Here is a 23,796-nt window from a genome sequence, read left to right as displayed (position 1 = left end):
GTACCAATATTTTTTAATCTTTATTAGAGTATAATTGCTTTACAATGTTGTGTCAGTTTCTGCTGTACAACAAAGTGAATCAGCTATATGCATACATATATCCCCGTATCCCCTCCCTCTTGAGCCTCCCTCCCACCCTCCCTATCCCACCCCTCTAGGTGGTCACAAAGCACGGAGCTGATCTCCCTGTGCTGTGCAGCAGCTTCCCACTGGCTATCTATTTTACATTTTGTACCATTATTTTAAAATGATGCTCATTAGCCCAGTAATGCAACTTCAGTAATGTAACCTAAGGAGGTATTTGGATACAGAGATGTATATACTAAAAAAAAAAAAAGTCACCATACCATAGTTTATATTGGTGAAAAATTGAAACAATGTAATCATTTATAAATAGAGAATTGACCAAATAAAAGTTCTGGTACTTTCATGTACAGAATCTTAAACAGCTATTTAAAAGGATGATAATATATCTCCATTCATTGATGAGACTAGCCAAGATTTATCAATCTGTCCAGTGATATATGTACATATGTGAAGGAACAACATTCATAGTGGTTAGGATTTTTTTTAATTTTTATATTTTTCTGGACTTTTAATTTGTAATGAACACGCATTGCTATTTTTTAAGACAAATTGAGCCTGTTACGTGGCAAAGAAGGTATTGGATTTATCTCTCTTATGAAAATGGCAGTTGTCTCTGGAGGTAAAGATACGTCTTGCACAGGCATTTAGTGATTTAACTACACTGTGTTCTCAGTGAACAGAAACGCTAATGATCTCATATCCTAGACCAGGGGTTGGCCCTTGGGCCAAGTCTAGACACCACCTGTCTGTAAATAAGGCTTTATCTGTGCACAGCCGCACCCATTTCATTTATGTATTGTCTATGGCTGCTTTCAAGTTACAATGGCACAGTTGGGTAGTTGTGACAGAGACCATACAGCCCACAACGTCTAAAATATTTACTATCTGACCTTTTACTAAAAAAGTTTGCCCACTCCTGCTCTAGGCTTCCTTACCGACAACAATGGCAAAAGTCTTTCTACTGCTTTGTTTTTGAGAAGTTACTTAAGAGTCAGGTAGCAATGTGTGAGCGCCTTATCTTTCCTGCCACACCCTTCAAAGCCAGAATCCAAAAATGCATTTTAGAGGGAAAAAACCTTATTAGTTTAGGAAAAAGTGGTCTCTCCTTCTCTATTTTCGGGAAATTCACGGCTTTAGTCTTTAAAAAGCTCTGGGAGCAAAACTCTCACGGAATGCTAATTGCACAGAGTAAATCAGAGTAGAGGTGCCCAGTGAGGTTACTGTCTGTCCTGCGTAACCCCACCCCTCTACTGAGTGGCCTTGCTCTGCCCAAGCCTGGACATCGAGGCTTTCATCTCTCTGTGGTCCTTGGGATGCCTTTGAGAAGTTCCGTGGGAACATCAGTTCTCACTTCCGTAATTTGTGAAGGGACTAGGTAAATGTCCCTGTTTCAAAATGCGTATTCCTTTCTAGACCCTCTACCTTTACCCGGTGTAAGTGATATGGAGAATGGGGAAGCCCAATAAAGAATAAGTTTGATCAAGAAATGATCTGGGGCTTCCCTGGTGGCGCAGTGGTTGAGATTCCGCCTGCCGGTGCAGGGGACACGGGTTTGTGCCCCGGTCTAGGAAGATCCCACATGCCGCGGAGCGGCTGGGCCCATGAGCCATGGCCGCTGAGCCTGCGCGTCCGGAGCCTGTGCTCCGCAACGGGAGAGACCACAACAGTGAGAGGCCCGCGTACCGCAAAAAAAAAAAAAAAAGAAATGATCTGTTCCCAACAAAAACACCACATGTTCTGCCTCGGGCCTATATGGCCTTGAACCTGGGGTTTCCTAAGGAGACCGCATTGGCTTTCAGGGTCTGAAAAACCAGATGATTCTTTCAAAGATCAAAATTGGCCCCAAGGGTCTGGACCATACTACCTCTCCCTAAAGCCTGCAGGGAGCCCACTAAATGCTCCAAGGGAGCCTCTGGATATAGACGACCAAGGCAGATCTGGGAACCAAATGCAAAGAGGATTAGGATCCAAAACAAATCAATCCTAGAAATACCGCAAGACAAAGAGGAAGCATTTGGACAGCTACTCTCTCTGCTTTTTAGAGGCAAGTGACGTTGCTGCCGTGGCCTTTCCCCTCGGGGTGGTAGGCTTCTGACTTCTTTTTCAGAGGACATCTCTATTTATGGGCCCTTGACAAACCACACAGGCTTCAGGCTCCGCTGCCAGAGGCCAGACGTCGCGCACCAGAACATACGATTACCCCAGCAGAGTTAGCCAGCGGCACCTTCACAAACACTCAGCAACGACACCTCGCCTCACGCTGCTCTCTCCCTCTCCACGGCTCGTGTCCCGACTTCAGCTCGCCTGCTTCACACCCCGCGCCCCCCTTATTCACTTCGCTGTTTATTATTTTCTTTACTTTGTCGAGAAGTTTCTGGAGCCTCCACACCCGGGAGACTTATATGGGGATAATAAATTCAGGAGAGGTCTCCACGCTTGCCCAGCAGCGGCTGCAGGCCTTGGAATTCCTTGTCAGCAGTTGCTTCTTCCTGTGACTTGCCGCTGAACTCTGTGGCGTGCCCCAGTGAGGCCTCTCAGGATACCTGCTATGAATCTTAGCCATTCTTCATATCCACGGCTGTTCTGTGGCTTTGGTTCAACAGAAGAGAGCTGAAATGGGGTGTGTACAAGGCCATGAGCAAAGGCTCTTTTTTTTCTTTTTGGTGGGTGGGGGGCAGGTTATTTCTTTTGCAAAGGCTCTGGCCCATAACCAGAGCCAAACCTAGGCTGAGTTCATGAAAGCATGTTGGCTCTGAGCTGCTGCTGGCTTTTGTTTTTTTTCCCCCAGACCTAATCTGGATATTTTCTAGCTTGTCTCGCCATTGGCTGGAGTGAGGGGGTTAGTCGGTTATATTACTTCAGGGAAGAGAATATTCACAGAGTCCACGGCTTTTACTCTGAAACTGTCCTTCTCACAGCAGTAGCACCTTGATTATACAGAGCACTTCTTCAAGTCCTGAAATTCTGTGCCATTTTGGACCAAAGGTGAACTATCAGTCTCATTCCTTACAAAACCTCATGCTGGTGGGTGTAATCAATAAACATACACAGAGAGGGGAGTTCTAACTTAGAACCCTCCTCAAAAGTATGGTATGGCCCAAGTATGATCCATGTTCTGGGGTTCATTCAAAGGCCATCTCATCAGTGGATTGAAACTCCTTCCTCAGCCCCAGGCAGCCTGCAGCCAGGCCTCCTCTGCTCATCCCTGTCTTCCCTCCTACAGGCCAGGTAGCACCTGCCAGCAGCCTGAGGGTAGATTCAACCAGGGACTTATAAACCCAGAAATCTGAAACTTTTTTTAAAAATGCTGAGGTGTCTTAAAAGGTGTGTTTTATGCCCAGAGCCTGCTGGCAGAGAAGGACACCTGGGAACTCTGTGTATTATCCACTTGAGATAGCTTCATTCCCAATCAACACTACTGTGAATTTAACAAAATTGGAGCAGTTTCCCAGAGCCCCCTCCCCGCAAGGTGGCCCAAGCAACCCTGGATAAGCACATGGCTCAGCACTGCCAGGCTCTTAACTGAGACCACGTAGTCATATTTTCACAGCCAATGAAACTGTATGTACATGCACATCCTAAGTGGCACCTCGCCTCCATTACCTCTAAGAGAGTTAACCAGGTCCTAAGGTTATGGATGAGGGCAGTGACCAAGCAATAAGCAAGGCATTTTGGAGAAGGCAAGGCCTTCATCAAGTCATAAATCTGGATGGAGCTACTTTTCATGCTGAGAAATATATCAAGTTCTTCCACCAGATGCCCAGGGAGATGGAGACATTAGCATGCCCCCTGCCAATGGAAACCCAAAGCTTGCCCTAGGGGTAAAAAAGACATTTGGGGAATGGAAAATGGGCTCGTATTTTTCCTTTTTTCCAGGAATGTTTTAATGTTAGTTTTTTTTGGGCAAATGTACATGGGAATAGTCTTGGTCTGGTTATTTGACCAGCTTATTGGGAGGTCCCAGAAATCAGAGTGAAAATTAAAGTCACTTGTCTTCTCCCACAGCCTTCTGGGGTCCAGCTGACAAATGGGGAGTGAGGAACAGAGTTTTTTCAGACATGAATTAATCATGTCTCTCAGCCTGCTGCCCGGTGCCAGCTCCCAGTCATTCAGTGCTGCTTGAGAGACCAGCTCCGTCACCCAATGGGGACACCAAACCTGAAAGGAGAGGGAGCCAGAAAATGCAGTGAGGCTGCTTCCCTACTTTCATCCAGTCACCCCACAGTCTTAGAGTGAGGCCATACCTACCCTATACCACGTGCAGCATGGAGATCCTGCCATCCATGTTAAATGGCTGAGCGAGCGTTTTCCAGTTGTGCAAAATTAAATTAAGGAAAGGACTCCCAGACTGACTACACCAAGTGCCAAGTTTCATCCCAGCACACATCATTTTTATAGTAAGTTTTAACTCTGCGAAAAAATACAGGATTATAATGGAAATGCTGACAGGCCTGGAGCCAGCTCGTGAAGTAATAATGCCACGTCTCTAATATTTTTACACAGCACGTCCTAATCTGCCACAGCTTTCTTCTCCTTTAAATAGCAGTTAAATAAGGGAAAATCCCTAGAGCACTGCTTTTCCCTCCTCCTCTTTTAGGTGGTGTATTCCCATTTTCCAGCCGTCCTTCCTTGAGGACCTATTTCAGTCCATTTATATTTTCTGCTCTGCAGAATCAGTGTCTCAAGCTCAGCTGCCTTTTTCTGAGCTGTTTGGCTGAGAAGGGAGAAGGGGAGGGAGAATATGCAAGTCTGAACTCTTGCCTTCTGCTCATTAAGGCTAAGAACTCATGAAAATAAACTCCGGATGTGTGACTCTCATAAGTGACAGGCAGCTAATGAAGGCCTGGGTTGGCTTGATCTATCCTACAAAGAAGCCCACAAATCAAGCTGCTTGCCTATCTTTTAGCAGGACCAGAATTCCTGCTAACTTTTGGCCCTTCCACAGAAATATCCAGTGAGTAATGACCATCATGAGTTCAGAGCTTCTTTCTAGACAGGAGACTCAAAGGCAGCCCTATCCCACCGCCTTTAAACTCTTCCACGGAGGGTGCAAGGAAGTTGAGGTCAAGGGCCACCAGGCCTCCCGGTTTTCCATCCCCCTATTTCCCTCACCTGTTGAACTCAGGCTGTTTCCCTGAGCAAGGTTATTTTAGTGCCAGAAACTCATGTGAAATAGGAAACAATGGGGAAGAAAGTCAGTGAGGTCAATCTGACTTAATCAGGAATGTCAACTCATGGCAGGTGACAGCTAAACTGACTCCCAGCAGATATAATTTCGTATATAATTTGATTTCTTATTGCGCACATCTCCCCCATTCCAAAGTTTTATCCCTCTCCAGTTAATGTGATTGAAAAAAAAAAAAAAGTAGGTGAAACTAGGAGGAAAACCCTCACACATATGTGAATCCCACCTGGCTCTGGCTCACTGTGGAGCCACAGTGGACCCAGGAATGGAGGTCTAAAGGCAATATTTTCTTTCGCTGGCTAAGAATGGTTGATAGGACTTCCCTGGTGGCGCAGTGGTTAAGAATCCGCCTGCCAGTGCAGGGGACACGGGTTCGATCCCTGGTCCGGGAAATCCCACATGCCGCGGAGCAGCTAAGCCCGTGCGCCACAACTACTGAGCCCATGCGCCTAGAGCCCGTGCTCTGCAACAAGAGAAGCCACCCCAATGAGAAGCCTGTGTACCACAACGAAGAGTAGTCCCTGCTTGCTGCCACTAGAGAAGAGCCTGCACACAACAATGAAGACCCAATGCAGTCAAAAAAACAAAACAAATAATTTAAAATAAATAAAACAAAATTCTTTTAAAAAGTTGATAGGGGCTTTTTGCTGCCAGAACCCTCATGATCTAAGCTGCCTTCCTAAGCACTGTTTCCCCCTCAGCCACCTACCCAACCCAAGACCTGTACTAACCGAGGTCTGAGGAGAGAGAGCACCATCATTCCCTGGTGATGGACCATTTCCTGGGGTGGCCGTTGAGTTTGGGAGGATGGAAATGGTCTGTGTTCATGTAGCTGGGAGGGAAAAAGAAAAAGAGATGCCAGCCCCTGCAGGAAACACTGTTAATATGTTCATGGAAGCAAAGGGGAAGAGGTGTGGTTTATAATCGAGCCTCTCTAGAGGTGTGGAATGCATTTGCACAGTTTTTGGTGTCCTTGCAAATGTCACCCAGAGAGATTGCTCACCTTCAAAGAATGATTGATACTTCTCTTACTTTAACAAATGAGAAATGTTCGTGACAGAAAGGAACCCCTGTGACAAGCCAGGTTTTCTCATTAGCAGCGAAACATGGATAATTATTCACTGGGAACATACACAGTGGGAATTCATGTTAGATTCCTTCTTTTGACTCTTGCTGCTGGCAAGCCTCAGAGGCCACTGTGTACACACAGACATGCACATAAATATGTACATAAAAGCACAGGGGCCTGCACTCCATGTGTGCTGAGGGGATACCAATTCTGAGTACAAAGAAAGTTTTTAAGAAGTTATGTGTTCAGTTAAAAGCACTGAAAGACAGATTTGTGATGAAAAAGGCAGATGACCTGCAATTTTGGTCATTCACTTTAGTTATAATTAGTTTACTTTGGTCTTTACTTTCCCTTTCCTATTGAAAGTAGACTTTCCTAAGAGCATTTTCTTTTTTCTTTTTTTTTTTTTAGCTGTGTTGGGTCTTCGTTGCTGCACGTGGGCTTTCTCTAGTTACAGCGAGCGGGGGCTACTCTTCATTGCGGTGCACAGGCTTCTCATTGCAGTGGCTTCTCTTGTTGCGGAGCACGGGCTCTAGGTGTGCGGGCCTCAGTAGTCGTGGCATGCAGGCTCAGTAGTTGTGGCTCATGGGCTCAGTAGTTGTGGCTCACGGGCTCTAGAGTGCAGGCTCGTTAGTTGTGGTGAATGGGCTTAGTTGCTCCTCAGCATGTGGCATCTTCCCAGACCAGGGATCAAACCTGTGTCCCCTGCACTGGCAGGAGGATTCTTAACCACTGCACCTCCAGGGAAGTCCCCTAAGAGCATTTTCAATCCAAGATGAGTAGTCACATATATTCTCTGTGGTCAGTGTCCAGATGTGAAGGTAAATACAGTAACCTATCTAGCAGATGGAGGCTGCCTCAGTAAGGAAAGAATATTTAGGATTGTCATAGTTAGGATATACATTCAGCAACCTACAGCAAAGACCCAAAATAACAGTCAACAAGAGAGGAATATATTCCTGTCTTATAGAAGTCCAGAAAAAGACATTGCAGGCATGGTGTGGCAAGCTACCATGTCACCTAGGGACCCAGGCAGAAAACGCTTTAGACTCCCGGTGCTCTGCATCCTGGAGTATTGCCCTCATCCACTTAAGCCAGCTGGTTTGCTCCACATACACATCCTCAATGGCAGGATGGAGGAAGGGGGAAGAAAGGCAAGTTCTTTTCTTTGAAAGCCATGTCCCAGGAGGTATACATATCACTTTCCCTCTCATGTCACTGAATGGAATCACATGGCCCACAGCTTATTTCAAGGGGTGATGGGAAATGTCTCTATTCCAGGCAGCTATGTACCTATGTAAAAATCAGGAGTTCATGTACACTAAGAAGGAGAGGGCAGATATGAGGGGATAACTAGCAGTTTCTGCCATACAAAGCAACCACACTAAAGTCGTTGCAGTCAAGGGTGACACAAGTATCAATACAAGGGAAAGTGATCTCTGACTTCAACAGAGCTAAATGAATGAAGGTGAACCTACCAGCATGAATTTTTTTTATTGAAGTATAGTTGATTTACAATGTTGTGTTAATTTCTGCTGTACAGCAAAGTGATTCAGTTATATCTGTATCTATATATCTATATCTATATATACATTCTTTTTTTTATATTCTTTTCCATTACGGTTTTATCATAGGATATTGAATATAGTTCTCTGTGCTATCCAGTAGGACCTTGTTGTTTATCCATTCCATATATAAAAGCTTACATCTGCTACCCCCAACCTCCCACTGCATCCCTCCCCCAAGCCCCTCTCCCTTGGCAACCACCAGCCTGTTCTCTATATCTGTGATTGTTTCTGTTTCATAGCTAGGTTCATTTGTGTCATATTTTAGATTCCACATATAAGTGATATCATATGGTATTTGTCTTTCTCTTTCTGACTTCACTTAGTATGGTAATCTCTAGTTGCATCCATGTTGCTGCAAATGGCAATTTCATTCTTTTTCATGGCTGAATAGTGTTCCATTGTATATATGTACCACATCTTCTTTATCCATTCATCTGTCGATGGACATTTAGGTTGTTTCCATGTCTTGGCTATTGTGAATAGTGCTGCTATGAACATAGGGGTGCCTGTATCTTTTTGAATTATAGTTTTGTCTGGATATATGGCCAGGAGTGGGATTGCTAGATCACGTGGTAATTCTATTTTTAGCTTTCTGAGGAACCTCCATACTGTTTTCCACAGTGACTGCACCAACTTACATTCCCACCAACTGTGTAAGAGGGTTCCCTTTTCTCCACATCCTCTCCAGCATTTGTTATTTGTAGACTTTTTAATAATGGCCATTCTGACCAGTGTGAGGCGGTACCTCATTGTAGTTTTGATTTGCATTCTCTAATAATTAGCATTGTTGAGCATCTTTTCATGTGCCTATTGGCCATCTGAAATGTCTATTTGAGTCTTCTGACCATTTTTGGATAGGGTTGTTTGTTTTCTTGTTGTTGAGTTGTATGAGCTATTTATATATTTTGGAAATTAGGGCCTTGTTGGACACATCTTTTGCAAATATTTTCTCCCATTCTGTAGGTTGTCTTTTCATTTTGTTTATGGTTTCCTTTGCTGTGCAAAAGATTGTAAGTTTGATTAGGTACCATTTGTTTACTTTTGTTTTTATTTCTACTGCCTTGGGAGACTGACCTAAGAAAACATTTGCACAATTTATGTCAGAGAATGTTTTGCCTGTGTTCTCTTCTAAGAGTTTTATGGTGTCATGTCTTATGTTTAAGTCTTTAAGGCATTTTGAATTTATTTTTGTGTATGGTGAGAGGGTGTGTTCTAACTTCATTGATTTACACGTGGCTGTCCAACTTTCCCAACAGCACTTGCTAAAGAGACTGGTTTTTTTTTTCCTGTTGTATATTCTTGCCTCCTTTGTTGGAGACTAATCGACCATAGGTGTGTGCATATATTTCTGGGCTCTCTATTCTGTTCCATTGATCCATCTGTCTGTTTTTGTGCCAATACCATGCTGTTTTGATTACTGTAGCTTTGCAGTATAGTCTGAAGTCTGGGAGGGTTATGCCTCCTGCTTTGTTCTTTTGCTTCAGGATTGCTTTAGCGATTCTACCAGCAGGAATTTTTAAGTTGAGCAGGTTATAAAATATTTGAGGAAACATCTGCAAATAGCAGGCTGGAACAGCAATTTTTTAAAACTTGTTAAAATTTTAAAGAAGAAGCATAAAGCTGAATAAACAGAATATGTGAAAAGAAATTTTTTTGGACACTGAGTCATTTCTGATGATCAATAATTTCATGTTTTTTCCCTTTTTTATTGTGGGTAATTTCACATATATACAAAGTAAACAGAGCAGCATAAAGAACCCCGTGCACTCATCACCCAGCTTCAAAAAACAACTTCCTGCCATTCCTATTTTATTTGTACTTCCACCTACTTCCCACCCCCATACCTGCTCAATTATTCTTTGAGGTAAAGTTTACAATTATTAAAAGCACAAATTTTAGCCAGACAATTTTGGCAGATATACCCATGTAACCACATCCTTGGCTAACATATTTGACCACTTGATTTTTTTTTCTCAGTCTTTTTCTCTCTTTGCTTCACTCTGGCTAATTTCTATTTACTACATCTTTAATATCACAAATCTTTTTTCTATAGTATTTAATCTTCTATTAATCCTATCTAGTGAATTTTTCATTTCATAAAGTATGTTTCATTTTTAGAAGTGCATTTGATTCTTTTTATAACTTCCACTTTCTTACTATGTACATGTTTTCCTTTAAATATTTAACTTATTTTTAATACCCTGTTTTAATATCCTTGTCTACTAATTCCACCATCCCTGTCATTTCTAGATATGTTTCCACTGACCAATTTTTGTCTTTGTTATGGGTCACATTTTCCTGCTTCTTGACTTAACAAGTAATATTTGATTGAAAGCTAAACAATGTAAATTTTATATCATTAAGTGTTTGGATTTTGTTGTCTTCTTCTAGTGATTGTTGGATTTTCTTCTCTTAAGCAGTTAAGTTATTCAAAGTTTAATTCGATCTTTTTGAAGTTTGTTCTTAAGTTTGATTAGAGCAGGTCTATAGTGGCCTTTACCCTAGGGCTCCTCGGGGGTCTCTACTGAGTTCCTCTGATGATGAACAAGGATGTTGCACTCTGGCTGGTCAGAACTTGAAGCCCTTCTAGCCCTACTTGAGCTTTGGGAAATAGTAAACTCACAGCTCCCTGACTGATCTTTGGTCAATCTTGTAGAGTTTCACTCTATGCATGTACATCTTCATTTGGGCAAAGACTCAAGAGGAATTTATGCATATTCCTGGGGCCCTTTTTCTACATAACACCCTCATTTCCAGAATTCTGCTCAACTTCTGGCTGCCTCAACCTCACTGAACTCTGTTCTTTGTCTCATTAATTAGTCCAGACTGTCATGCTCTGCTTGGGATAGTCTTCTGATGTGGGTTGAATTGTGTCCCCCCAAAAGGTTGCTGAAATCTCTCATCCTCAGTATCTGTGAATGTGACCTTATTGGGAAACAGAGTCTTTGCAGATGATCAAGTTAAGATGAGGTCATTAGGATGGGCCCTAATCTAATTTACTGGTGTCGTTATAAAAAGAAGAAAATTGGACACAGAGATAGGCATGCACTCAAGGAAGAACTCCACATGAACATGAAAGCAGAGATTTGAGTGATGCATCTACAAGCCAAGGAACACCAAAGATTGCCAGGAAACCACTAGAAGCTAGAATAGATAAAACAGACTGTCCCTCACAGCCCTGAGAAGGAGCTAACACTGTTGACACTTTGATCTCAAACTTCTAGACTCCAGAACTGTGAGACAATAAATTTTTGTCACTTAAGTCAACCAGTCTGTGGTACTTTGTTCTGGCAACCGAGGAAACTAATACATCCTCCCTACTTTGCAGCTCAGAATGTACCTCCAGGCAGGAAGGCAGAGAATTCACCAGGCTCACCTAATCTATTTCTCTTCTTTCAGGGATAACAGCCCTCTACTCTCTGTTATCTAATGTCTGAAAACAGCCATTTCATACACTTCTGTCCAGTTTTCTAGTTATTTATGGCAAGAGAGTAAACCCAGTCCTTATTACTCCATCATGGCTTTCAAGATTTTTTTTTAATCTGCTAATTTCATCACTTTGAGTATGATGTTCCTAGGTGGTTTGTTAACCTTATTGAAACTTTATGGTTTTCTCAAAATTTGGGAGATTTGATAGTTTTATTTCTTCTACTATGTTTCTGTCTAATTTTCTTCTTTCCATATTGGGCTCCAATTACACATATATTAAACTTTTTCCCACAGGTCCATGGAGCTCTGTTTATTTTCCTTCAGTCTTTTTTCCCTCTGTTCTTCACACTGGATAATTTGTACTGAACTATCTTCAAGTTCACTGACCCTCTCTCCTGTCATCTCCAATTTTCTGTTAGGCCCATCTAGTGAATTTTTCATTTCATTTTTTGTACATTTCAGCTCTAGAATTTGTTTTCATAGTTTCTACTTCTCTAGTGAGATACTCCATCTTTTCATTTATTATGAGTAGACTTTCCTCTAACTCCTTAAACATATTTATATAGCTGCTTTAAAGTCACTGTCCATTCATTACAACACTTGCATCATCTCAGGACTGGTTTCTGTTGATTGCTGTTTCTATTAAGTATGGATCACATTTTTTTCTTATCTAGTGTTTCTTAATTGTATTGGGTTGGCAAAAAAAGTGCCTTCAGTTTTTAAGTAAAAACAGAAGACACATTTTTCATTTTCACCAAGAACTTTATTGAACAATATATTCACCCTTCTGTTCCACTACCTTCTGCCGTTTTTCAAGCAACTTCATAATTCCATTTTCCCAAAACTTTTTATATTTTTGAGCAAAGAACTGTTCCAGGTGCCTTTTACAGTCTTCCAGGGAATTGAAATTTTTTTCCATTAAGAGAATTTTGTAAAGACCTAAATAAATTGAAATCCGAACGTGCAATGTCTGGTGAATATGGTGGATGAATCAGAACTTCCCAGCCAAGCTGTAACAGGTTTTGCCTGGTCAGCAAAAAATATGCAGTCTTGCATTATCCTGATGGAAGACTGTGTGTTTTCTGTTGACTAATTCTGGACGCTTTTCATCGAGTGCTGCTTTTGGTCTAACTGGGAGCAGTACTTGTTGGAATTAATTGTTTGGTTTTCCAGAAGGAGCTCATAATAGAGGACTCCCTTCCAATCCCACCATATACACAACATCACCTTCTTTGGATGAAGGTGTGGTTGGTGGTGGTTCATTTTGCTTGCCCCATGATCTCTTCCATTCCATATTATTGTACAGCATCCACTTTTCATCACCCATCACAATTTGTTTTAAAAATAGAACGTTTTCATTACATTTCAGCAGAGAATCGCATGCGGAAATGCGGTCAAGAAGGTTTTTTTTCCGCTTAACTTATGTGGAACCCAAACATCAAAACGATTAACATAACCAAGCTGGTGCAAATGATTTTCAGTGCTTGATTTGGATATTTTGAGTATGTCGGCTATCTCCCTCATGGTATAACACTGATTGTTCTCTATTCATGTCTCTATTTGATCGCTGTCAAATTCAACTGGTCCACCCAACCGTGGAGCATTGTCCAGCGAGAAATCTCCAACATGAAATTTCACAAACCACTTTTGACATGTTCAATCAGTCACAGCACCTTCTCCATATACTGCACAAATCTATTTTTGCGTTTCAGTTGCATTTTTACCTTTCTTGAAATAATAAAACAAAATATACCAAAAATGTTGTTTTCTTCTATCTTCAATATTAAAATGGCTACACAAAAATTCACCAATTTTGATAAGACTTTTTAAAATGCACGCTGATATGACAGCTGTCACATACAATCTAACAAATTTGTTTTGAATGAAGTTAAAGACAGCTAAGTGCTACTAGAGCCATCTAATGGGAAAAACACAATTGAACATTTTGGCCAACCCAGTATAATGAAAATTATAGATGATATACTAGAGAGACTTTGGATTCTGTTATGTTCCTATGAAGAGTGTTTGGTTTTGTTCTAAAAGGCAGTTAATTTGGCTGGACTCAAATTCCAACTTCTGTCTTCCCTGCAGTGGGCACTGACTGAATTCTCCACTCTATTGTCAGCTTCTAGCTGCTGCTCTTTTGCTGGGTTCCTCTGGGGTCTGCTAAAAAGAATTTGGACAGGACTTATATAGATTTTAAGGTTTATCTTAAAGGATATCCCCCCTTAACTTTCCAGCTATTCTAACAGCCCCCAGACACTGTCCTCTGACATCTCAAGACAATGAAGCTATACATTTTCCAGCAATCTGGGCCATCTGGGGATTGAGGAATTTCCTCAGGCAAAAAGCCACTAGGTAGCAAATCACACCTGTTGCAGTTCCTGGGTTTCTAGGACAACTCCCCTTCTGTTTCTGCCATTGCTTTTGGTCACTCTTCAGTGCTTTCCAGGAGTTGTTGTTTCGTGTATTTTGTTGTTGTTGTTGCTGTTGTTTAAATTTTAAGACTAGTCCAACCTAGTTATTCACCATTACTGGATGCTAGAATCCCTAGTCAAGTTGTTTTGAGAGTTTTCTGGCCAAGATCTACTCTGTTTCTGTTTTGCAACATTTAAAGCATTCTCATTCACCCTCTTCTTTAATCCTTTATCTTCTTAATAACACAGTTGTTGGTACAATTCTAAAGATTCAAGACCCAGAGGTAAATTCTCTCTTAAATAAAGAAATATGTGAACATAGCATTGAATGGTATATTCTGATTATACAGAACACTTTTATTTCCAATTCCACTAACTTGAAATTTCTGATCATTCAAACGTGAGTTGGAATGAAGTTTACCTTTGCCTGGGCACAGGGGGTGGAGGGTGGTTGTGGAAAGAATATGTTTGGTTAGTTATTTTCATTAAAAAAAAAAAAAGAAACCACTCATTCATTCCACAAATTCTTATATAAATCAATTATTTGCTAACAACCTGTTTGTTTAATCCCTTTCCTTTCTGGAGTCCCATGACATCACATGGTCTCAATTTTTCTCCTATCCCACAGAGCCCTTTAATACCTCCTATTTCTTCTTCAATCACTGAATGTTAGAATTCTCCCACTGTCTTGTCCTGAGACCTGACCTCTTTTCACAAATCTATGACACTGGTTCCCAAAATCTGTCTCCAGTTCTTACCACTAACTAACTTCCATTTTTATCTTTATCATCTCAATGGATTTTTTCATCCTTTGGTTCTGTCACAACCTTTAAAGTCAATATGCTTAAAACTAAACTTATTCATCTCTAGGGGTAGAAATAAGGAATAGCTTCTCTTCCTGATTTACCTACTTCTGTTAACAATCCCACTAGTGTTCCAGTCTCTTTAGCTTCTCTTCTTTGTCTCTACCCCCATCCTCCTCATATCCTGTCAGAGCTACTTTTGCAAATATGTCTCATTTCTTGTCACCTCTGAACTGATATCCTAGCTTCTCCTTTCTCTCAAGCCAGTGCATCTTGGAAAGAACCACCTTACTGATTCTTCTAAAGCTAACCTAGATCACCCCCTCATCTTCAGAAACCTGCAGGGGCTCCCAAAAGACCAGATTCTGGCCTTCAAGATCCTCCCCATTGTATCTCTCACCCACCATGCCAGAATCATCTATGTCCTCCATGTTCCAGTCAAGTCAACCAGTCATTTCTCAAAGACACATCACCAGTTTTTTCATCTTTTCACCTTTGTTCATACTGTATCTTCTAGACTGCCCTCCTCTTCTACTATCTCTGCTTATCTTAATCCTAAATAACCTCCATATATAACTTCTCTTCCAGGAGCCCTTCATTGGCACAATTCAATTTCACTACATATTGACCTAAACAATATAGATTGACTAAGTCTACTTTGCCCTCTCTGGGAAGAAGAGGGGTGAGAATGATGAATTTGAGATGATGCTAAGAAACCTTGGAACCCAAAAGCACCTTAAAAATTATCTAATTCACTGGTTACTAATAAAAGAATCTTCTTATGCAGAAGCCTGATATGTAATTCTGCTATGAGTGAAATGGGAATGGAGACCCCAAAGCCCCATCTATGCAGATTCCCTATCAAGGTTCCCCACCCTCCTCCCCCACACCTCTGCAAAACTTTAGGGCCCCAAGGAACATCAATATGAAAAGTATTGATTAAATCTAAAGCTCTCATTTATAGATTAGAAAACAGAAGCCAAAGAGCCCTATCAAAATCGAGAGTTCTCCTTGAGAGTCATGTATCTGTGCAACTGCATTTGAAAGTAACAAAACTGCTTTTCCTTTAAAAACTTTCTACAGAACAGATCTTCACCCCAATAGGTTTCAGAGTGAGAGGGATTACTATGAAGGCAGCCTCTCAAAGACTCAAAGTCTTAGTCACTGCTACTCAAGAGTCTTTCTCAGATTGAGTTTCAAGAACTCCACATCCATGGCAGCCCTCACGCCTCACTAGGATCACCAAGCTAGAAGACCCTGGAAATATATCCAAGATGCAAGACCCAGATGGGCTAAGAGAGGTATACTGGCTGTTCACTCTGGCCTCTGATTCCAGGAAAGAGGAAAGATTTTGAATGTAATTGTTATGTAAATGTACTACTTATTTAGCTGACTAAGATTTCTGGATCCTAGATAAGTAACTTTATCAGCCATAGAAAATAGCCTGTGGCTGCTACAAGTCCTTTTCCTGCCTAAATATTCTCTCAGAAAATCAGCCCTAATGGATTTGGGAAAAAAAGACTAGAGCTAAATATGAGAGATTCTCTGGCCAAGTATCTCCTGTTTCCTTTGGAATAGCAAGGTTCTTACTTTTCAATTTGGAATCTAGTCAGCCTCACCGCGCTCCATGCACACTGACCAAATGAAAGGATTCGTGGAGCCAGCATCTCAACAGCATATGGCACCTCTTTTTCTTTAAAGCAGATGTGATAGGAAGACATATATCTGTCTGTTTCAGTAAGTCTGAAAAGCTGTACTTGTTTCAACCTTCACTTTTGAAATCAGGCTATTTGCCTAAACAAACGTACAGCTTTCCTGCCTCTTATTAGAAAATGAAACCCACGTCTGACTCCAGGCAACATTTTTGGGCTGGAGGGAGTGGGTGCTGCTGGTCTCTGGAGGTCCCCAGTGGACTGATTTCTGTACACCTCTCCCCAAGGCCATTCTCACACCCACTTCATAATGGGAGTACGGTGACACCACCATGGACCTCATGGCATATAGATGCCTAGATGCCACCAGAAGCATGTGGGGAGTCTGCTCCTTCAGAGTACCTGAGTGAGAAGATCCAGGTCAGATGAGAGCTGGGTTAGTACACAGGTAGAAACTCCACCCTACTGGAAGCCTTGGATCCATGGCTCAAGGAGCTCTGGAAGCCCCTACTCCCTAAATGTATCAGTTAGCTACCTCACCCCACCCCTGAAAAAAAAGAGGTTCTGCATTAAAATAAATGCAAGACTCAGTGGCTAAAACATCAATCATTTATTCTTACTGCTCTTACTTAGTTCAGCTGATCTAAACTGGGTTTGGCTGGAATGACTTGGCTGTTCTCCACATTTCTCTAATCCTCCCCTTGAGATCATCAGGCCAGTCGAGGCATGTTCTTCAGTGATGGCAAAGGCATAAGAGCACAAGCAAAAACTCACCAGATTTCTTGAGGTCTAGGATTGAAATTGGTACCCAGCGCAGCTTTTGCCTCATTTCTTTCATTATGGCAAAATATACATAACATGAAACTTACTATCTTAACCATTTTTAAGTGTACAGTTCAGTGGCATTAATTACATTCTCATTGTTGTACAACTTCACACTATCCATGTCCAGAACATATCCATGTTTCATCCCAAACTGAAACTCATACCATTAAATAATAATAATACTCCATTCCCTCCTTCCCCCAGCCCCTGGTAATTACTATTCCATTTTCTGCTTCTACAAATTTGACTATTCTAGATAGCTCATATAAGGGGAATCATACAATATTTGTCCTTTTGTGTCTGGCTTCCTTCACTTAAATTAATGTTTTCAAGTTTAATCCATGTTGTCACATGTATCAGAATTTTATTCCCTTTTTAAGGCTGAATAATAGTCATCATATATATTTATCACATTTCGTTTATCCATTCATCTATTGATAGAACTCTGGGTTGTTTCCACCTTTTGGCTATCGTGAATAATGTTGTCATAAACATTGGTGTACAAATATCTATTCAAGTCCTGCTTTCAGATCTTTTGGGTATATAGCCAGAAGTGGAGTTGCTGGATCATACAGTAATTCTAATGTTTAATTTTCTTTTAGGGACCTCAGTATTGTTTTCCACAGTTGCTGCACCATTTTACATTTCCACCAACAATACACAAGTGTTATAATTTTTCCACCTTCACCAACTCGTTAATTTCTTTTTTTCTTCTTTTAATAATAGCCATCTTAATGGGTATAAAGTGATATCTCATTGGTTCTGATTTGCATTTCTATAACAATTAGTGATGTGGGACATCTTTTCCTGTGCTTATTAATCATTTGCATATCTTTGAGAAATGTCTATTCGAGTGTTTTGCTCATTTTTAAATTGGTTGGTGGTTTTTGTTGTTGAGTTGTAGGAATTTTTCTATATTCTGGATATTAATCTCTTATCAGATCTATGATTTGTAAGTATTTTCTCCCATTGTGTGGGCTGCCTTTTCACTCTGTTGTTAGTGTCCTGTGATACACAAAAGCTTTTAATTTTGATGATGTCAGTATATCTAATTTTTTTCTTCTGTTACCTGTGCTTTTAGTGTCATATCCAAGAAATCATTGCCAAATCCAATATTATGAAACTTTTCCCCTGCGTTTTCTTCTGAAAGTTTTATTCTTTTAACTCTTATGTTTAGGTCCTTAATCCATTTTGAGTTAATTTTTGTATACGGTTTAATGTAAGGATCCAACATCATTCTTTGCATGTAGAAATCCAGTTTTCCCAGTACCATCTGTTGAAAAGACTATCCTTTCCACATTGAATGGTCTTGGCACCCATGTTGAAAATTGACCATATACATAAGAGCTTATTTCTGGGTTCTCTATCTATTCCATTGGTCTACATGTCTGTCTGTATTCCAGTTCCACACTGTTTCGATTACTGTAACTTTGTAATAAGTTTTGAAACCAGGAAGTATGAGACCTCTAACTTTGCTGTTCTTTTTCAAGATTGTTTTGGCTATTCAGAGTCCCTTGAGATTCCATATGAATTTTAAGATGAATTTTTCTACTTATGCAAAAACAACTTTTTTAAGTCATTGGGATTTTGAGAGGGATTGAATTGGGTTTGCTTTGGGGAGTATTGACACCTTAACAAAATTGTCTTCCAACCCATGAACGTGAGATACCTTTTCATTCATTTATGTTTTTAATTTCTTTTTTTAGCAAAGTTTTATAGTTTTCAGTGTACAAGTCTTTTGCCTCCTTGGTTTAGTTTATTCTTAAGTATTTTATTCTTTTTGATACTCATGTAAATGGAATTGTTTTCTTAATTTCCTTTTCAGATTGTTCATTGTTAGTGTTTGTTAGTGGCCAGAGTAGTCACATGGCCAAACCTAAAGTAAGGAGGTGGGGAAGTAAAGCCCACCCATCATGGGACGGCCCTGTAAAGTTACATGGCAGAGTGAGTCCACGCGGCGAGAAGTGAAAAATTGGGTCCTATAACATGATATTCCATACTGAAATTTTGAGGGTCAAATTTAGCATTGTTTTTCCAGGGCCCTTCTTCAAAGTAGTCTGTTCCCACCTCTTCAACCTACACAACCACAGTGAAAATGTAAAAAGGCAAGGGAATGAAGGGAGTACGCAGACAAAGGAAGGAGGTATCAAGATGCCTAAGTCAATTGTTGGCGTCTAACCAGACAAGCAGTAGGTATGGGGGAAAGAACACAAGACAGTGAGTCAGATAGAGGATCTGCCCCCCTTGATCTTGGGACGGTCTCTTAACATCTCTGGGCCTCAGTTTTCTCCTCTGGCAGTAAGCTAGATCATCTCTTAAAGACCTTGCCTGTGTTAACGCTGCCATTCTATAAAAATTCTAATAGTGCTGCCCCCAGAACACAGAACAACGTTAGAAAATCCATTCTCTGTACAGATCCATAGGCACACACATCCATGCAGGTGACCATCTGTGTGTCTCACTGATCTCATCTTCTGCCTTACATCTCAGTTTTATTAGTGTGCTTTTTTGCATCCCATACCAGCTGGGATCTCCTTGCAAGAGAGAAGATAGTCTTAACTAGATTTACTGTCCCCAGAACACTAGGCACCAAATAGATATTTCTTAACTGAACTGAGAGAAAACCTCCACTATCTTTAATTTTGAATGATTTATCTTGCATTTTAAACCTCCAAATAAATCTCCTCTGGAAGCTAAGTTTCTGGGGTCACAACAGCAAATTCAACAAGTACGAATTTAGAGGTAATGAGTTTTCTCTCACAGTTGCAATCAGTTTATTTTACTAATTCTGTGCTACAAAGGCTTGAGTAGACACCATATCTCAGTTTAATATTTTGGAATTTTAATGTATCAAAATAGGCTCAATGACTATGTAATAAGTATAACATTGTTCATGTCCAATGCAGGCTTGGTTGTCAGAAGAGCTGTCAGAAGGCCAAGGTTCTTGACCTATAGAGAAATGAGATCAGTGTTTAAAATTGTTCTCCTAGTCTGTTGAAAATTTTTGGCTTGAAAATCACATAAAGAGTAAAATGGAGGCAGACGTTAGACATTTACCAATTAAAGTTTGATTCCTAACTATTACTATATAGTACGTGGGTTTTTTTTCCCCCAACTCATTGCATTTGAAGAAGTGATTTCTTTCAGTATAAAACTGGCATAGGCACTAATTAACTTGAGAAAATGTCCAATGAGTAAATCTTAATTGCTTCATTTTTTAAAAGTTATTACAGGGACATAGACAAAAATAGGTACTTTGTGTTCCCCAGAAATTTTTACTTTAATTGAATGAGTAACAGTCACCCTCCAAGCATCCAGAGAATAAAAACATCTCCCATTTGCTTGGGAATGGGAAACATAAGAAAAATGCCATGGGGAAGCCACATCAAATGTATCGCCTCAAAACCCATGGAAACAGTCAAACAGCTCATCAGGAATGTGTCCTTATTGGCTTTATCCATGGCTTACTTCTCCTCACCTCTCCTTCTAGGCTGCCCCATCAAAGGCCACCCTACTCCCAATATCACCTGGTTCCATGGTGACCAGCCAGTTGCCAATACCACAGGACTGACGCATCATATCTTGGCAGCTGGACGGATTCTCAAGGTTGCAAACCTTAGTGGCGGGTCTCAAGGGGAATTCAGCTGCCTTGCTCAGAATGAGGCGGGAATGCTCGTACAGAAGGCCTCTTTAGTGATCCAAGGTAAGAAACCCTTCAGGCGTTTTGTGCCAGGCTTGTTTCTTGAAGAAGAGAGTCTACTTGGAAATCTAATTCTCCAGCAGAACAAAGTGATTTCTGATCTCCAGTGGTTCTTAGAACATGAAAATGGAAGCCCAACCATGTTGCCATATGGTGAGGCTCTTCAGAAAAGCCACCCACCCCCATCTCAGCAGAACCCGGAAAAGTCAGTGCTGCTTTCATAGATGCGCCCTTCTGCTTATCATGTTACTGCTGCTCAGGACCAAGGAGATATTGCCATATAGCAAAGCAAATGTGTTTCCTTTATGCTGGTTTAACTAGTAAAGAGCACACACACACACTCGCAAAGTTGCCTACTAAGAAAATACAAGTTTTCTCTGTTGAGCTGGTTTAAAATTACCTCTTGATGTGAACTACGTGGTTACTGCCCCTGCCTCGGAGAACCAGGGCTGGTGCCAGGACCACTGATCATCCAGAAGGGTCTCCAGCTACAGTCACATGCCAAGTGCTTTCCTGGAACCTTCTCTGTGGCCTGTCCACGAGCAGACTGAGGAGTCTCTGTGGCTCATGCATTCACCTTCCAGGCACCTGGTCAGGTCAGAGAGCCCTTGGGTGGGCCCTGGCATTCACGGCCCCAAGAAAGGGTTGTGAATGAGCCCAAAACAGTGGGAAAGGAGCCTAAACTGGCCTTGTTATAGAAACTACGTGAGACTTTCGAGTTTTCCATAGACTGGTTCTACCTGTGGCCTATGTGTGATACTTGTAGGGAAAGCAAAATTCTACTGCACATACCCTAAAATGGAGGTTTCCATGGGAAGGGACAGAGTTCATCCCAGAATAGCACATAAGGGGGGAGATTTTCCTGAGTGTGTAGGTTTTCCCCTGAAACATCCTCCACCGCCATCTCACTTTCCACACAGGAAAGTCAATGTTGCGTTTTCTTGCCAGCCAGGCACTCTCTGCTGAAAACAAGAAGGCAGTGCCTATCTGCAAGATTTGTAGCACACAAATCTTTTGAGCGCAAATAAGCACTCAAAATTTACCAGCCCAGTTATTTTTAACAGCTTTCCTACCAGTCAGTCCCAGACCCCCAAATAGAAAATCCAAAGAAATGGCCTTTCTGACCGACGTCATCGTGAAAAGTGAGCCTCTCTGGACAGGCTGTTTTTCTGTAACATATACAAAGTCCAACTCCAGTATAGACTTTTAAATATGATTGTTAAGTACCTCTGATATTTTTATATCTCTTTGTTGAAAAATAAAGTCACTTTCTGGTAAACTAATGGAAGGAAAGAGTACTTTAGGAAATAGGTTTAAAAATACGAGAGCTCCAGCCACTGATGAAGTTCCATGTGCCAGGCACTGGGCTAGGCCCTGTACTTTCTTTATATGCAGTCCTCACAGTAGCATGATAAGATAAGGGCTACTGTACTCACTTTATGGATGAGCCAGCAGAGGCCCCTGGAGACCACGTGACATGCCTAGATTGGTGGGGAATGGAGCCTACCGCAGGGCAGGGCCTCATTCATGACAGCATCTCATTCCTACCACACCCCACCCCACCACTCTGAAGGAATAACATGGGCATTGATGCTATCTTCTTCTTTTCATAGGAATAACATGGGCATTGATGCTATCTTCTTTTCACCTCTGATCCTCCTTCTGTGATAGATTACTGGTGGTCTGTGGACAGACTGGCGACGTGCTCAGCCTCCTGTGGTAACAGGGGGGTTCAGCAGCCCCGCCTGAGGTGTCTCCTGAACAGCACGGAGGTCAACCCCACTCACTGCGCAGGGAAGGTGCGCCCTGCTGTGCAGCCCATCGCCTGCAACCGGAGAGACTGCCCTTCCCGGTGAGTGTGCCGGATGCTGGCTCAGGCCGCCCACTCCCAAGGATGGGCCTGGACTTTTAGCCAAGTTCATGGCCAGCCCTTGTCTAGCACTGAGAGAGCTATATTAAGTGCAGGTGAGGGGGCCTGACGTCCTTTCCTGTAAGGCCCGGGCCCGCCAGCCTCTCCACTGCACAAAAAACATCCCTCAGGATGAGCCTCCTCCCTTGGCTGTTTCTTCCCTCACTATTCAGCCGGCTAAAGGCTGCCCAGACTTCCCAAGGGCCTGACAGGGTCTGTTCAGGGGCCAGGAGCATCACAGGCCCTGGCAAGAGAGAGCTCCCATACTGCAGTAAGAAGCTGGCTCTGTGGTTGGTTTGTAAGAAAAGAAACATGTTTGCAGTTGAAGTGTTTAGGGGAAAGTGACTATTGGCCTATACCCCAACTCCTCCCCTTTCTTCTAGCTGTAAATACCTGTGCTCATCAGTACTCCAATTTAGTTAAGGAAATATTATCCTCTCTTCTACAAAGGGTTGCATCCTGCTAAAGTTGACATAAATTTCCATTTCCCATAGTTGCTTCAACTCTGGGTTTACAGTTGACCCTTGAACAATGCAGAGGTTAGGGGCGCCGACCCCGAGCAGTCTGAAATCCACCTATAACTTGATAGTCGGCACTCCATATCTGCAATTTCACAGCAACGAATGGTGTAGTACTGTAGTAGGTATTTCGTGAAAGAAATCCGAGTATAAGTGGATCTGTGCAGTTCATACCTGTGTTGTTCAAGGGCCAACTATACATTCTCTGCATTTGGGTCCCTTATATAGCTCAGAATGACACCCACAGTCTCTGCCTCTTCCTTCTGCCTTGAGCTTTGAGCAGCTGTACCGAGCAGTACCCTTCCCCTGCCACCCAGTGTCAGGCAGCAGCTAAAGGGATAATGGATGGGCTTGGAGTTGGCACCAGCATGGCGCCCAGAGCCCGGGGAGACTTGGCTGGGTCCTGAAATGCCCCTTTACTACCTATCTGTGGGACGTTCATCCACTACGTAGGCAACTGCTTTGTGTTTTGCCAGCTGAGTCATAAGAAGCAGCTGAAACCAGGAGAGCCTCAATGAAATATGAAACACACTTGTTAATATCAGCAGTTTGACTTGCTGACGGGAAGGTTTCCACGGGAATGATTAATGTCCTTTTATACTCTTCCTGAACTGTAACATAGCCCGTACCTCTC

At 41.8% G+C, this 23,796-nt stretch overlaps 1 protein-coding gene across 2 annotated transcripts in view; it reads left to right on the top strand.

Moving 5' to 3' along the window:
* The window catches only part of ADAMTSL1 (ADAMTS like 1), a gene marked incomplete at both ends in the record, with an annotated part of 469,161 nt that overhangs the window by 406,409 nt on the left and 38,956 nt on the right, over nt 1-23,796 (top strand). For both annotated transcript variants that reach the window (XM_079706140.1, XM_079706139.1), the window contains 2 exons: nt 20,526-20,738; nt 22,407-22,587. In XM_079706140.1, coding sequence (XP_079562266.1) covers nt 20,526-20,738; nt 22,407-22,587 — 394 coding nt within the window. The remainder of the gene's footprint in view (nt 1-20,525; nt 20,739-22,406; nt 22,588-23,796) is intronic.

The sequence above is a fragment of the Hyperoodon ampullatus genome (genome assembly GCF_949752795.1).
Source record: "Hyperoodon ampullatus genome assembly, chromosome: 6".
NCBI classification, from domain to species: Eukaryota; Metazoa; Chordata; class Mammalia; order Artiodactyla; family Ziphiidae; genus Hyperoodon; species Hyperoodon ampullatus.
The sequence above is the reverse complement of the archived record's forward strand: the minus strand, read 5'-3'. Positions and strand labels throughout refer to the sequence as shown.